The sequence below is a fragment of the Gopherus evgoodei genome, chromosome 8, assembly GCF_007399415.2.
Source record: "Gopherus evgoodei ecotype Sinaloan lineage chromosome 8, rGopEvg1_v1.p, whole genome shotgun sequence".
NCBI classification, from domain to species: domain Eukaryota; kingdom Metazoa; phylum Chordata; order Testudines; family Testudinidae; genus Gopherus; species Gopherus evgoodei.
Genome location: NC_044329.1, coordinates 1,615,733 through 1,630,853, shown reverse-complemented (window position 1 = coordinate 1,630,853; position 15,121 = coordinate 1,615,733). Strand labels below are relative to the sequence as shown.

At 60.2% G+C, this 15,121-nt stretch overlaps 3 protein-coding genes across 6 annotated transcripts; 2 read left to right on the top strand and 1 right to left on the bottom strand.

Annotated features, from left to right (window-relative positions):
* Positions 1 to 10: 10 nt before the first annotated feature.
* ARL10 (ADP ribosylation factor like GTPase 10) lies at positions 11 to 5,048 on the top strand. 3 transcript variants are annotated; one of them, XM_030574042.1, is made up of 4 exons: positions 11 to 543; positions 2,987 to 3,155; positions 3,605 to 3,780; positions 4,422 to 5,048. In XM_030574042.1, the coding sequence occupies exons 1-4, from the start codon at positions 346 to 348 to the stop codon at positions 4,596 to 4,598; spliced, it is 720 nt and encodes a 239-aa protein (XP_030429902.1). In that variant the 5' UTR covers positions 11 to 345; the 3' UTR covers positions 4,599 to 5,048. The 3 variants fall into 3 exon arrangements, with proteins under 3 accessions (XP_030429902.1, XP_030429903.1, XP_030429901.1); XM_030574043.1 differs by lacking the exon at positions 11 to 543 and adding an exon at positions 1,255 to 1,407; XM_030574041.1 differs by lacking the exon at positions 11 to 543 and adding an exon at positions 1,255 to 1,407 and having other exon boundaries at positions 2,930 to 3,155.
* A 1,886-nt stretch (positions 5,049 to 6,934) lies between these two features.
* NOP16 (NOP16 nucleolar protein) lies at positions 6,935 to 12,288 on the bottom strand. 2 transcript variants are annotated; one of them, XM_030571410.1, is made up of 6 exons: positions 12,099 to 12,288; positions 11,133 to 11,244; positions 10,318 to 10,387; positions 8,766 to 8,875; positions 8,389 to 8,495; positions 6,935 to 7,946 (listed from the first exon to the last, which is right to left on the bottom strand). In XM_030571410.1, the coding sequence occupies exons 1-6, from the start codon at positions 12,203 to 12,205 to the stop codon at positions 7,721 to 7,723; spliced, it is 732 nt and encodes a 243-aa protein (XP_030427270.1). In that variant the 5' UTR covers positions 12,206 to 12,288; the 3' UTR covers positions 6,935 to 7,720. The 2 variants fall into 2 exon arrangements, with proteins under 2 accessions (XP_030427270.1, XP_030427271.1); XM_030571411.1 differs by lacking the exon at positions 8,766 to 8,875 and having other exon boundaries at positions 12,099 to 12,287.
* Positions 12,289 to 12,422: 134 nt separating this feature from the next.
* HIGD2A (HIG1 hypoxia inducible domain family member 2A) lies at positions 12,423 to 14,756 on the top strand. The gene is made up of 2 exons (XM_030571414.1): positions 12,423 to 12,639; positions 14,390 to 14,756. The coding sequence occupies exons 1-2, from the start codon at positions 12,501 to 12,503 to the stop codon at positions 14,554 to 14,556; spliced, it is 306 nt and encodes a 101-aa protein (XP_030427274.1). The 5' UTR covers positions 12,423 to 12,500; the 3' UTR covers positions 14,557 to 14,756.
* The last annotated feature ends 365 nt before the right edge of the window (positions 14,757 to 15,121 follow it).

The following is a 15,121-nucleotide window of genomic DNA, read 5'->3' as shown; positions in this document are numbered from 1 at the left end:
GCGATGGGGGGAGGGGCTGGACAGAGTATCTGTAGGGCTGCGGTCCCGCGATACTTCGGTGACGCAAGTGGAAGATGGCGGCTGAGGGCCGCCGTGAGGCAGGCTGGGAATTGTAGTTCTCTGTCCTGTGGGGCCCACGCGCGCAGCCCGGAGGGCTCAGCAGGAGCAGACTCAGGTGGATCCGGCCTACCTGAGCCCTCCCCTCGCTCTACTGCTCCGCAGTGCCCAGGCCACGGGCCCCCGGAACTAGCCCCGCAGCCCGTGAGTGGTCACGGGGGGCTCTCGGTGCAGGGACCTGGGGGTCTGCAGCCTGGCTAGGCTTCCCAAAGGGGTCTGCGCCGCCCCATGAAGCTCTTTAGAGCTTTCGGGTCTTCCCCCAGCAGGCCCCGCTGTTTGGGCACTCGGGAGCAGCCCACGCGTGACACGGCACTTGCCGGACCTGGGCTCCAGCTCATCCACCATCCTGGCTCGGACAGCGGCCGGCAAATGCTGCCGAAGAAGCTGCCACCGCACGTGCACGAAGCAGCGATGGTCCGGTCCCGGGTAGGGACGTTCCTGCCCCAGCCGGTCCGCTCGTGGCTGGCTCGCGGGCGGTGCGAGGAGCAGAGCGAACGCGGCTGTCCGGGCTGCGGGGATCCCCGGGCTTCCCATTCGAAGTGCCGCCCTCCCCGCGGCGGTGCTGGAGCGGGTGCTCCACGGTGCGAGGCAGGGGTGGGCCCCTACGTGGCACGAGCAGGGCAAAGTGCGCCTAAGGGGGAGCCGAGAAACGCGGCCTGAGTAGTAGTGCCCCCCCACGGCCGCCGCCGGCACGCGTGGGGGCTTTGGCGGGTTCTCGCACATCCCCTGCTGAGTACCAGGGCACATCTGAGTGTAGCTGTGACTAGCCGTGTTTGGCCCACACGGGCAGCCAAGGCTCGTGGCCGCCCTGACCCTCCCTTTGTAGCCGCGGCACCTCAGAGCACAGCGAGCATCTCCCGCGTGGGCAAGCCGCGCGCGCTCACACCCACTCGCGGCCGGCGGCCCTGCCCACGTGAGCCACGTTAATGCAGCCACCCCGCCTGGACTCTGAACAGCAACAGGAAGAGGAACCACCTCGCTCGCTGCCGCCGCCCGCCTGCCTCCTCCCCACGCGCGACGGGAGCAGAGCGGCGCGGCCCCTCTAAAAGCCTAGCCACGTGCAGCGGGGAGCCGGGCGCCCCGGGCCGGCGGGGGCTCTAGCCCTGCGGGCCGGCGGCTGCGTTTGCCCGGGCTCCCATGGCGCCTCCGGGCGCCTTCGGACACCTGAGCCTGGCGCTGGGCGCCGCCGTGGCCGCCCTGGGCTCGATCCTCTTCATCGCCTGGAGAACGTACTTCCCCGGCGGCGGCCGCTGGGGGGCGCGCTGGGAGCCGCCGCTGGCCGCGGGGCAGGTAAAGCCGGGGCTGGGGGGGCTCTGGGACCCGGGCCTGGGCCGCGCACGTGCCTGGAGACCCCCCTGCTCAGGTTCCCTGCCAGGAGCAGCTGCAGGGCGCCAGCTCTCTCCCCGTCCCCGGGGCAGGGGGGCGCTGGGCTCCGTGGCCGCGAGTGCAAAGCCGTGCGCCTTATTGCCAGGCCTGGGGGCCCTCCGTTCTCCCCCAGGCAGCCAGCAGTTCTGCGCCCCCCAAACGTGCTTCTTTGCAGCACTGGGTGAGGGGCCTCACTAGCCCCACAGCCCCGGCCCGGTCTGCACCCACGACAGCCCACGCTAGGCGTTTTAGCGCTGGGGAAGCAAGCATATTTGTGCCCCTGCCAGTTGTTTCCCTCATTTTTCCGCCCAGAGATGACGTGGGGGGGTCATGTGCCCCCCGATTTTTTGTATTGCACCCCCCAACTCGGACAGCTAAGGTGAGTCGGAGTGGATGTGGCGTCCCCTCCTCGAGCCCCACCATGCCTCGCTTTTCCCCTCACCTGTTTCCACCCGGTTTTCTTGCCCAGTTGGTGGCTTTGCCTGCCCTGCTCTCCGCCCCCCCTGCCCCTGCTGGCATTTTGATCCTGGCATTGAAAGGCTTAACTGCAGAGCAGCCTAGGATACCTGCCCCCTGGCGAGCTGGGGCTGCTTCCTGGGTGTGGCAGCCAGATGTTGCTATGGCCTGGCATCAGCCCCCCTCTGCCCGCCCCACTGCAGCAACTCCCCTGCTCCTGCCCCTCCAGTCATGCGCCCGCAGGTTGTGCCGGGTCAGGGCGAGCCCGCGAGGCACATACTGGGGCAGGGAGAGGAGGGCACCTCAGCTGGACACTGTGGTAAACCCCTCGCTAGCCACCTCTTCAGTGAAGTCCTTTGCTAGGCCCCAGGCATAAGGCTGCTTGTCCTCCCCCAGGGGTTACAATGTGCAGGGCTCCAAGCTGCCAGTGGGTGGCACCCAGGGCCGGCTCCAGGCACCAGCCAAGCAAGCCCTTTGCTTGGGGCAGTGGATTCCAAGGGGCGGCATTCTGGCCACCCTTTTTTTTTAATTTTTCTTTTTGGGTTGCCGCTCTGGCCGCCCTGTAGGGGGCGGTGGCACAGAGAAGGGGCTGCGTGGCGAGCGCCCCGCTGAAGCCCTGGCCACCCCCCTTCTCTCTCTCCCCCCGCTCCCTCCCCCTCCCCAGGCTACCTCGGACACACACTCTGCTGCACGTCTGCAGCACAAGGAGTCCCCCTGCACCCTGGCTCCAGCTGCTCGGCAGGGTTTTTTTTCTTCCTGCTTGGCGCCCCCCCCCGATTTTATTTATTTATTTATTTATTTATTTTGCTTGGGGCTGCAAAAAAGCCAGAGCCAGCCCTTGCAGCACCGAGCCCTGCGTGGGGGTGAGGGGATGGTGTTGAATTGTGGTTCTTGCAGGGGACATGGGGCCACTTTCTTTGCTTGTGCTTGGCCCAGGCCCGGGCAGCACCTCTTTCCGTTACCTGGGAGAATGCCGCCCTTCCCCTTGCAGGGCCCTGCATCAGCCACTCCGCTGCTCCTACTGATTCGTCCCTTGCTCTCCTGGCAGCTGGATTTCTCCATGCGGCAGGTCCTGGTGCTGGGCCTGAAGGGAGCTGGGAAGAGCAGTGTTCTGCACTACATCTCCAGCGAGGCAGCCAAGGACCGCACAGCTCCCACCCAGGGCTTCAACTCCGTCCAAGTGTACGCAGACGGCTTCCAGATCGACCTGCTGGAACGTGAGGCTGGCCCTGGGCTCCTTTGGCGGGGTGGGGGAGGGGCTCCCCTCTTGCCAGAGCAGGGAGCTTTTAAACTAGTCCGCAGGGCTGGCCCACCTGGAGAAGCCCAGCACTCAAAGCCAGCCTGCCCGGGAATTACCTTCAACTCTGTGCTTGTCTCAGTCACCAGCTGCTAGAGCACTTGCACAGGTAAGGGCCTCTCCGTTTTGCTAGAGATGCCCAGGCCCCTGGGCACTGCTTCTCCACCACTGCAGGAGGGAGTTTTATCTCCTTCCTGACGCCACATTTAACAAAGCACACACATCCCCCTCACACACACATCCCCCCGTTTCCCATGTCTTCTCCCCCGTTTAAGCCTGGGGTGCAGGGCCCCGGAAATGCTCCCCTGGCCCCTCCACCCCCCTTCCTGGGCTGGCTGCATAGTTGACTTCTGGCTCTTTATGTCTCAGTTGGCGGCAGCCAGAACCTGCGATTTTACTGGAACCAGTACTTGAGTCAGGCCCATGTGCTGGTGTTCGTAGTGGACTCTGCGGACAGGCCACACCTTCCCACAGCTCGACAGGAGCTGCATTGGCTGCTGGCTGAGGATCCTCGGTTGCCTTTGGTTGTCTTGGCCAATAAACAGGTCAGAATCTCAGCATCTCATTCCTCTGGGAACTTGTAAGGCTCTGCCTTGTCCCTGGCCAGCCAGTTGTAGCAAAGGATTTTCAGACCCCTGAGGCAGGGCTGCTTGGGCCCAAAAGGGACATGTGAAGTCCAGGAACTAAGGACCCTCACAAACCTTCCCACCTCTGCTCAGAGGGCGCTCCAGTACTGCGGTGATGAGTGGGGTATAAGAACCTGTCTAGAACAGAATTTAGTTCAAGTAGAGAACTCAGACCTCCAGCTTTCTAGCTGCCATCTCTGTTAAATTGTGGTTTCCGGGGGAAGAATAATGTAAATGACTTCAGTGCAAAAGGGGGCTGAGGCTCTCCTAAGCTGCAGTCCTCTGGCCCAAGTAGCACTTGGAGCGTCACGGTCAGGTTCCCCCTACACTGCAGGGATCCCTTCTAGTTCTTGGGTTCTGAAGCTATGCCCGAGTGCAGATCCATCACTTTCTGGGACTACCTTTCTCCCAACGAAGGGGAGTGAGCCCTGGCAGCTCCAGCCATGCCCGACTCCGCCCAAGCCAGGGTGCCCGCTCCATAGCCCTGTCAGAAGGGGAGCTGCATGGGTTAAGGAGCTGGGTGCCACCATGCAAACCCAGCTGGTCCTGGTTTCTCCTAGGACAAGAGTGACGCGCTGAGCGTGGCTGAACTGCACCGGGAGCTGGCCCTGCACACGCTGAATGGACAGAGGGAGTTCTTCCTGCTGCCCACGAGCGCCACCCACACCGCACTGGCCACTGCCACCAGCATCCGGCATGTGAAGAGTCTGCTGGTGGAACTGCTCTCCCAGCTCTGATGTGCTCTTCACACCCTAAGGACGGGCAGGTTGGACTGACCCTGCAGCGCTGGACTGGAGACTGCTGGCTCTGCACTGACAGGCCAGAGCTGCTCTACTCCCATGCTGCTATCCCCCATTGGGTTCTCCGTGCACCCCCTTGGGGCCTATGCAAGCTGCCATCAGCACGCAGCTGGTCAGCCCAGTCACGGAGCTGTGGCAAGATGAGAGAACAGCCTCTGTCCCCATGCAGCCCAAGGACAGAGTCCCCCACCTCTAGATGGGGCACAGTGATGTTTACAAACAATAGCCCCAACCCCCTGCAGCAGGGGGAATGGGCACCATTCAGCCTGGTGCACGTGGCACAAAAGGGGCCATGCAGTTCCACAACTCATAGACACAGACTTTAAGGTCAGAAGGGACCATTATGATCATCTAGTCTGACCTCCTGCACAAGGCAGGCCACAGAATCTCACTCACCCACTCCTGTAACCCCTAACCTATGTCTGAGTTACTGAAGTTCTCAAATCGTGGTTTGAAGACCTCAAACTACAGAGAATCCTCCAGCAAGTGACCCATGCCCCACGCTGCAGAAGGTGGCAAAACCCAACCAGGGCCTCTGCCAATCTCCCCTGGAGGAAAATTCCTTCCCAACTCGATATGATGATCAGCTAAACCCTGATCATGTGCGCAAGACTCACCAGCCAGCACCCAGGAAAGAATTCTCTGTAGTAACTCAGATCCCATCCCATCACAGACCACTGGGCATATTTACCTGCTGATAATGAAAGATCAATTGCCAAAGTAAAGCCCCTGCTGTCTTGCAGCCCAGTTAGATAGTTGTGCCCCAGGTAAATGACACTTAAATTGACAAATCTAAATGAAGGATGCACAGGCAGGCCCAGTGGCTGCTTCTTGGCCCAGGGAGGGCAGGAGATGGGGCAGAGGAGGGGCTGCAGGAGCTTCTGCAACGAGGCTCTTCTCTGGCGGGCAGCAATTGTCTTTCCATGTTGTGAAGGGAGCAGAATCCGCCCTGCGGCCAGGGCTCCTGCAATGGGGTAAACAGGGCTGCTGGTGTCATGCTGTCCAATGGGCAGTTATTGCCCTCTGCTAGGGAGGAGTCTCCCCTGGGCCCCACTCCTGCCTGCTCACAGTTGCAAAGAGACAACGGCCTTTTGCATGTCCTGCTGCTGGGACGGGCCAGTCTGGCCATGCAGGGGAGCCCACGTTCTGGTAGTTAGACTGGCCCCTCTGCAGTCAGGACTGACAGGGAGGAGGTAGCATTTTTGTCTTGCTCTGCTCAGCTTGTTGGAGCTGGCTAGCCAGGGTAGCTTCTGCCCATGGAGGGACAGTTTGGCGTGGGGGGGAAGCCCATTTTGGGTAGCTTTTCTCCCCTGCCTCACAGGGACTCTTCCCTTCCTTTTAAAAAGCTTTGTGGGCAAGTGACTCCTGTGGCTGTGAGCTGGACGGGTACCGGAGCCCGTGAGCCACAGTGAGGGGACACCCGTACTGCTAACCCCCAGAAGTAACTTGCTGCCGAGGCCTGCAGGGGGCAGATGGAGTAGGTGCCTTAGAGACAGAGGTGCTGGTGCCAGTCCAGCCTCCAGGCAAAAGGCTGCAGTGACATCCCTCCACTCACACACGCACCCCCGCGGTGAGGAAAGGCAGTCGTGGCTCCCACAGCCCTGTACTGGGCCCATACGACTGGAAGACTAAATCATCCCCAGCATCAGTGGCTGAAACATTCTCGAGCAGCCCCCGGGAGCCCTGCCAGAGCATGGGCGCAGGGTCCTTGCTGGGAGCCAAGAGAGGGCACACCTGCCCAGTCCTGTCTCCAGGTGCCTACAGGCCAGGTGTTGTAATCACAGCCTGTGTGTGGCAGAGGCCACAGGTAGGTTGGTCAGCCTGCCCTATGCTCAGGAGATGGGTGTAGAAGGGGAGAGGTGTTTTCTGGAGCTGGTTAGATGCTTCCCCAAGCTGAGCAATTGCTCTGCTTCCTGCTACCCCCATTCCTTCCCTTCTCCTTGTGTTAAGAGACAAGGCAGGGCAGGGGCAGAGGAGCCACAGGGCCCCCCAGCACTTGTGCAGTGCTACTTTAATGCATTCAGGGCATTGGCTGCCACCACGCCCAGGGCTGGCATTGCAGAAGGGCACAGGCAGGAGACTCTTGGGCGGTGCTGAATAAGCAGAGCCTTCGGGGCAGTAGCACAGAGGGCTGCGAGCTGCTCTCGGTTACCAAGGGGATGATATCCTCCTTGCTGTACTGCTAAAGAATCCCTGGGAGGGGCCAGTGATAGTCAGCCTGAGGGACAGGAGCCGCAAGGGGCTCTTTGCAGCACCTCATAAGAACACTGTGATTTCATGATTAACCAATCAGGATGCTTTTACTAGATTAACCAACCGCAGTTGATAAAATACTTGGTCAGTCATTTTGCTGTGAGAATAACCTATAAAAACTAAATATTTCCCTGTCATACTGTTTACATATGACTAGTACGATAGTAAATGGAACGATGAATTCACACAACTGTGGCTTTTGGGGTACCACTGATCACTAGTCTGGCTTCTGACCCACTGAGGCCTGAGTGTCACTCTGGTAAAGATAAGGGCAAGCATGAGTCCCAGCAGGTGAACGTGTAGCACTGGGGAAAGGCAGCACCCTGCCAGCCTTTCCTCCCACTCCCAGGGCTGCTGTTCCCAAGCAGCCAGCAGCAAAGCCCTGTGGACTCTTGCTTGGGGGCTCTGAACAATCCAGCCCCATGGCTGCACTGGGCAGGGGGCTTACACCGCCTGCGAAGAGCCAGAGCAGTCCCTAGAATGAAGACTTCCCTTGGGTCAGCACCGGGGCCACCCCGGCTTCGCGCAGTACAGGCAGGAGCTGGAGCCCTTGAGCCAGCTGCACTAGGGTGTATTCAGGCTGGTTCGGAAGAGTCTGATTTATTGTAACTAGGAGCTGCAGGACACAAGAGACTGTCTCTTCCTTTCGCCCCCACTATGCTGAGGCACACGGAGGAGCCCATTCTAGCGCATGCTCATTCCCACCTTCTCCCCACGGAGCGCGGCTCCATCCCTGCCCACCAGAAGCTACATGGAGTTCAGCAAGCCCCAGCCTGCGAATGGTGAAATGGCACCAGCAGGCAGAGTCAATCTTCCCTTGGTTGCCTGGGGAGGGGCAGCATGGGACCCACAGCTGCAGGTGGGTCCAACAGGGCAGGGTGGGAGCAGTCACTGCTGGTCCATCTTGACCTGCTGCAGGGATGCAATGAAAGCCTGGAACTCCTCTGGGTAGAAGCGCTTATACACACTGATCTTCCTCTTGATCTGCTTGGGCGTGTCCTGGTAGTAGTTCTTCTCATCACAAGCCATGGCCTGGGGGTGGGGAAAGGGGACAGAGTCAGGGAAGCTGTCTCGCTGGGGGCTGGATGGAACAGACATCCAGGAGACCCCCACTGCCCAAGAACAAACACCTTTACGGCCAGCCGCACACAGCACAGGGTTGGCACCTCGAGCCGCCCACCCGACTCCACTCACAGGCAGGTGTGGTTAAAGGTTGGGTGAGGTTTCATGCAGCCCAGAGGAGAATCAGATGCAAACCAGAAGATTCAAAGAGCCATTTCCCTGACAGAGCAGCCAGACTGGTATACAGGCTCCAAGGCACGGAACACTTCTGGCTGCTTGGCGCCCCCGCCAATGGCTAAGAAGTTGCCATGATGGGATTGCCCTGTTACTCTCCCAGTGGCCACAAGCACTGAGGCAGAGGTTCCCAGACACCTCCTCTGACCCTCCCCCGGCAAAGGCAGGGACTACCCACCTTATAGTTCTCGCCATGGTTCCGTACCATGTACTGCACATAGTCAATAAGGTCTCTGGAGAGTGTCTCTGACTTTTTCTCCGGGAGACTGGCCTCATACTCCAGCTCTAGGAACCACAAGCAGACACAGTGAAGCAGGCAGACAAGAGACAGAATCATGCAGTGTTTCTAAGGAGCCCTGACCTGGTATCTGTGGAAATGAGACTGAGCCATCATCACTGGCAGTGGCTGGTCTATCTCAGGGACATGTCCCACATTAATGGCCACTCCCCGTTCGTGCAGGTAGAGACATCAACATCTAGTAACCCAAGCACTGCAGCTCAGTGGGTTAGAGCAGAGAACACGCGTTCGAAGTTCCCAGACTCAAGGCCACCTACCACACGTGATGTGTGTCTGTCCCATTGGCTCAGTGGCCAGCTCCAGTGCTTAGATCTGAGAGCAGGCGGGAGGGTTGTCATGAAGAGACAGCATTCAAGATATGCCCTGGCTGGGGGATCAGAGATAGAGCGATTAAATCCCAAGCCCGGGACAGCAGCTGGCAGTGCAAACTAAGGACCTTTGACGGCTTCGGATGGTGACGTTCATGGACTAAGGAATCCTAAACCCAGCTGGGCCAAGGTCCAGCTCACACATCAGTATGGGACAAAGTATCCCTAACAGCCTGTATTATACTAGATGCAACTATCATCTCCCGCCTCACAGCCACACTAAGGGCTGGTCCACACTAGGGGGGGGGAAATCGATCTTAGATACGCAACTTCAGCTACGTGAATAACGTAGCTGAAGTTGAATATCTAAGATCGGATTACTCACCGTCCTCACCGCTCGGGATCGATGTTCGCGGCTCTCCCTGTCGATTCCGGAACTTCGTTGGGGTTGATGGAGTTCCGGAATCGATATAAGCGCGCTCGGGGATCGATTATATCGCGTCTAATCTAGACGCGATATATCGATCCCCGAGCAATCGATTTTAACCCGCCGATACGGCGGGTAGTCTGGACGTGGCCTGAGGGTACGTCTTCTGGTGGGTAGCAATCGATTGCTCGGGGATCGATATATCGCGTCTCATCTAGATGCGATATATCGATCCCCGAACGCGCTTATATCGGCTCCACCAAACGGAGTTGCGGAATCGACAGGGGGAGCCGCGGACATCGATCCTGCGCCGTGAGGACGGTGAGTAATCCGATCTTAGATACTTCGACTTCAGCTATGTTATTCACATAGCTGAAGTTGCGTATCTAAGATCGATTTTCCCCCGTAGTGTAGACCAGCCCTAGGACTCAGAGGGGAGGAGCTGCTGCTGCAGGAAGCTTTCCAGGATGCTCCTAGGGGCTTGTAGCCCTACTACAAAAACCAGCTTTCACGCACCCCCTTTTTGATATGACAACAAGCCAACAGGCTTTGCCTCTGTTTCCTTGTTGCAAAAAGCACCAGAGATCAGTGGGTCTCTGAGAACGATGAGAGGAGCAGAGCTCTTCCTGGTGAGAAGGAACCAAGGCAAGGCACGGAGGTGTGAGGAGGGGAAGTGGAAGCCATCAGACAGCTCCTCCCCTAGGGCCCAGAGCAGAGAACATGAACCAGTGGTAGGTCAGCTCTAGGAACGGGTTGTTGGCTACTTGAGCTCCCTCTGCTGCCTGCCCCCACAAGACAAGGGTTCTAAAGCCATTTCTGACAAAGCAGCAGCTCCATAAGAATAAATGCCAGAGTCATGGCACAGTAGGGACCCATAATCCTTGGCTGAAGGGTGCACACTGCAACAGCAAAAACCCATGCTTTGCCCAATTGAGGGCAAGTTACCAACCCACTCAGAAGCCTGAGAGCTGCACCTCGTTTGCATGAAATGAGCACAGTGGGAACTGCAGTGCCCAGAGGCTACATCGGCCAGTAAAGCGAGCACTCTTAGAACCAGAGGAGGGTGGTACCAACCGTCCAGGACATAAGGCTTCTTCACAACTCTCTTCCCTTTGTCTTGGCCATCAACCTCCATTTCCATCACCTGCATTGAATGAATGGGAGATGAGACAGCTCAAGAAAACTTCATTCACCTGGGGCTCGTTCATTCAGACACAGCTTTGGAGGCTGTTCCCTCCTCACCCAGCGGTTGCACCACTGACTGGCTTAAACACATTGCCTAGTCCATGTAACTACAACCACCTCAGCATTTGAAAAGCCTCATTTACTGTTCACTTCTTATGCTGTTGGCTGGCCTAGAGTCACTGCCGATGTTGAGAGAAATGCCTGTGTGAACATGGATGCTTTCAGGTTCTTGATCACAAGCCCACTTTGACAATATTTGCAAGGGCGAAGTTTGGCCTGACAGCATCTGCTTTAAGAAAGAGGGGGACTGATCACTGCTTTCTGCCCCCCTGATCCAAGTGAAGTGCCAGGCGAACCCTACTGCCCCTGGCTAACGAATCCACAAGTAAGAGACCCAGCAGCTCTTGCCCATGCATAAGCTCTCAATGCATTGCCACTCGAGATGGCAGACCTCACTGAGTCCACACACACCAGGGACCAAGGCAGGGCACATTTTCTAGGACCTTGTCCAGTCTAGTTGGGGTCTGTTGTGACTGGGCATCCACCAGTGCCGTTGGAGAATTGTCACCCATCCAAATTGGGGAGTGTTACCAGATAACCCAGCTGATGTTTTCCCTTATGTTCATTTCCACCCCTTGGGCTCCCTCTTGATCCGTGGGGTTTAGCCTCTTGAGAGAAGTGTGTTGCTCTTATGCTGTACTTACCGGATGCCTTTTCCGGATGGGAATCGCCTTGTTGGGGTCTACAGCCAGCCCCATTTCAGCCAGGTTCTGAGACACGGATTTTGTTCTGTCCCATGCATGTCTGATGTGGGAGCTGGCGAAAGACAAAGGAGAGAGGAAAGTGGTGATTTCACACCCATCACCACATCAGTCAGTGCCCATCCATGCAGCAAGAACCCTGTTCCCACTACCTGTGTCTGGCCAGAGGGAGCCTCAGGAAAGCCCACACTCCCACCCCCTCTGGGGCCAGGGCAGACACTCCCAGGAGCAGGGTCTTTAATTCTCCTGCAGTAGCGGTGACCCCTTTATGGGGTGGCACGCACCCTGGGGGGGGGCTGTCCTGAGGGGCACAGCCTGCCCCTGACCCACTACATGGCCTAACCAGTGATGGGGCCCAGTATTCTGCCCACTCTGCCCCACGGCAGGGACCCACCCTCTCCCCTCGGTCCAGATCCCCCGCTCACCCCCAGTCCCTCCTCCCCCTCCCCCAGCCCCGCTCTCCCCGGCCCCTCCCCTCGGTCCAGATCCCCCGCTCACCCCCAGTCCCTCCTCCTCCTCCTCCCCCCCAGCTCCGCTCTCCTCGGCCCCTCCCCTCGGTCCAAATCCCCAGCTCACCCTCCAGATCTCCTCGCTGATCCCTAGTCCCTCCTCCTCCTCCTCCCCCCCAGCTCCGCTCTCCTCGGCCCCTCCCCTCGGTCCAAATCCCCCGCTCACCCCCAGTCCCTCCTCCTTCCCAGCCCCGCTCTCCCCGGCCCCTCCCCTCGGTCCAAATCCCCCGCTCACCCCCAGTCCCTCCTCCTTCCCAGCCCCGCTCTCCCCGGCCGCTCCCCTCGGTCCAAATCCCCCGCTCACCCCCAGTCCCTCCTGCTCTCCGGCCCGCTCCCCCTGGTCCGGCCAGCCCCACCCCTCCCCGGCCCGGCTCGGCTCGGCTCGGCCCGGCTCGCTCACCATTCGATACGGGGCGCCGCCCGCTTGCGGCTCTGCCGGTACAGCCGCTTGCGGTTGACGTTGTAGCCGAACTTTCGGCGCCGGTTTTTCCCTTTGGCTTTCGGCATCGCGGCGGCGGCGCCTCCGAGCTCACGCGGCTGCAGTCAGAGACCCCAGGGCCGCCGGGCTGGGCGGGGCGCTGGGCATGATGGGAAACATAGTTCTACTGTGAGGGCTTCGCAAGGGCCCCGTCTGGTGTGGACTACATATCCCAGCAGGCTGTGCGCCAACACGAACGGCTGCAACCGCAAGGCCTGCTGGGATATGTAGTCCCACGGCTGCAATTGACTTCCGTTCCAAGTACGGTGGCTGAGGAGGCTCCTTAGCAGTCACCTTCCTGTGCTGTTCGCGGGAGTGGTGACTATGGCTCAGAGCTCCCCGCCGCCCTTTGACCCCAGCAGCCCCCCCCTTATCGAGGGCTTCATCCCCACCCCCCTGCACCGGGAGGGGTTCCGGGACAAGTTCCTGCGCAAGAGCCGCGAGAACCCGCTGGTGCCCATCGGTGAGTGGGGACCCTGGGGGGAGCGGGTCGGGGGGGGTCAGTCTGGGGAGAGTGGGGAGTGAAGGGCTGGGGGGTGGAGCCTGGGGGGAGTGGGTCTGGGGGGTCAGTCTGGGGAGAGTGGGGAGGGGTCGGGGGGGTGAGGAGCCTGGGGGGAGCGGGTCGGGGGGGTCAGTCTGGGGAGAGTGGGGAGTGAGGGGTCGGGGGGGTGAGGAGCCTGGGGGGAGCGGGTCTGGGGGGTCAGTCTGGGGAGAGTGGGGAGTGAGGGGTCGGGGGGGTGAGGAGCCTGGGGGGAGCGGGTCTGGGGGGTCAGTCTGGGGAGAGTGGGGAGTGAGGGGTCGGGGGATGAGGAGCCTGGGGGGAGCGGGTCTGGGGGGTCAGTCTGGGGAGAGTGGGGAGTGAGGGGTCGGGGGGGTGAGGAGCCTGGGGGGAGCGGGTCTGGGGGGTCAGTCTGGGGAGAGTGGGGAGTGAGGGGTCGGGGGGTGAGGAGCCTGGGGGGAGTGGGTCTGGGGGGTCAGTCTGGGGAGAGTGGGGAGGGGTCGGGGGGATGAGGAGCCTGGGGGGAGTGGGTCTGGGGGGTCAGTCTGGGGAGAGTGGGGAGTGATGGGTCGGGGGGTGAGGAGCCTGGGGGGAGTGGGTCTGGGGGGTCAGTCTGGGGAGTGATGGGTCGGGGGGTGAGGAGCCTGGGGGGAGTGGGTCGGGGGGGTCAGTCTGGGGAGTGAGGGGTCAGGGGGTGAGGAGCCTGGGGGGAGTGGGTCGGGGGGGTCAGTCTGGGGAGAGTGGGGAGTGAGGGGTTGGGGGGTGAGGAGCCTGGGGGGAGTGGGTCTGGGGGGTCAGTGTGGGGAGGGGTCGGGGGGGTGAGGAGCCTGGGGGGAGTGGGTCTTGGGGGTCAGTCTGGGGAGAGTGGGGAGTGAGGGGCTGGGGGGTGAGGAGCCTGGGGGGAGTGGGTCGGGGGGGGTCAGTCTGGGGAGAGTGGGGAGTGAGGGGTCGGGGGGTGACGAGCCTGGGGGGAGCGGGTCGGGGGGGGTCAGTCTGGGGAGAGTGAGGAGTGAGGGGTCGGGGGGTGAGGAGCCTGGGGGGTCAGTCTGGGGAGTGAGGGGTCGGGGGGTGAGGAGCCTGGGGGGAGTGGGTCTGGGGGGTCAGTCTGGGGAGAGTGGGGAGGGGTCGGGGGGGTGAGGAGCCTGGGGGGAGTGGGTCTGGGGGGTCAGTCTGGGGAGTGAGGGGTCGGGGGGTGAAGAGCCTGGGGAGGGGTTGGGGGTGGCAGAGTGCATTAAAGGTCAGGGGCAGGGTGTGGCATGGGGGGAGCTAGGGGGCTGGGTGCCTGTTGGGGTGTGGAGACATATCTGAGGGGAGTGGGGAGCTAGGAGTCTGAGGGGATGGGGGACTTAAGGGCCTGGGGGTGGGGTCCAGAATCAGCAGCAGGGATGACGAGTAGCAGGAAACGGAGCTGGGTGAATACCCTTCCCCATCCCATCAATGAGGGGTTTGGGAATGCTCAGGAAATGGGACTTAACCCAGAGAGAGCCCTTGGGGTGACCCCCTCCTGCTGGAGGGTGTTATCCAGTGCCTACTAACCCTGTGGGCAGGGAGTGGGAGGGGAAGCAGGGGAAATGAGGTGGAGAGGGAAGAGACATTGAGGTTTGGGGAAAGGGGTGGAGAGAGTGAGTGGTGACCCACAGGGGCCCTGAACCCTGCCCTGCAGGTCTCAGCCTACCGGCCCCCACTAACCTCCCAGTGTTGTCCCTCTCTGCAGGCTGCCTCTCCACTGCAGGGGCTCTGACCTATGGACTCATTTGCTTCCAGAAGGGCAATACCCGCCAGTCCCAGCTGATGATGCGGGCCCGTGTCCTGGCTCAGGGCTTCACCATTGCTGCCATCATGGTGGGGGTGGTGGCCACAGCGATGAAAGCTCAGAAGTGAGGTCAGGCTGTCCATGAGCCGCAGCCTCCAGGAATGGACAGACAACCTGTGCTTCATGTTGTAGAAATGGGCCCTTTGGCTGCTTTCATCTTGCTGGGGGACCAGCTCGGAGGTAGTGGAGCAATTATTAATGATCCTAGTGGGTCCTAGAGTTTTGGAAATGCAGTGAATACACCTGAGTGATTAAACCTAAAACCTGACCTGTGAGATTTCTTGACTCCTTGGGCACTCATCCTTTCCTGGGGGACCCACAGGCAGCATCAGGATAAGGTCTCTGTCTCTAGCACCCAGCATTATTAATGACCGTTTGACCCATTGCCTTGGTGACCCCCAGGGAGAATGGGCTATGCTGAGGCTTAGACACAATCAAGTGATGCACCTTTCCAGGCAAGGAGTAGGAGAAAGAGAGCAGTCTCTCTCTCTGGGGCTAAATCCTGTCTAGAGAGATCACATCCCATGACCAGGGCTTGTCTGGAGACAATGAGTGATCGATTAGGTTACCAACCATAAGCCAACTGCACCCGTGCTTCGTAAAGAGAAAATTGCAGTGAGATTCTGATCAGGA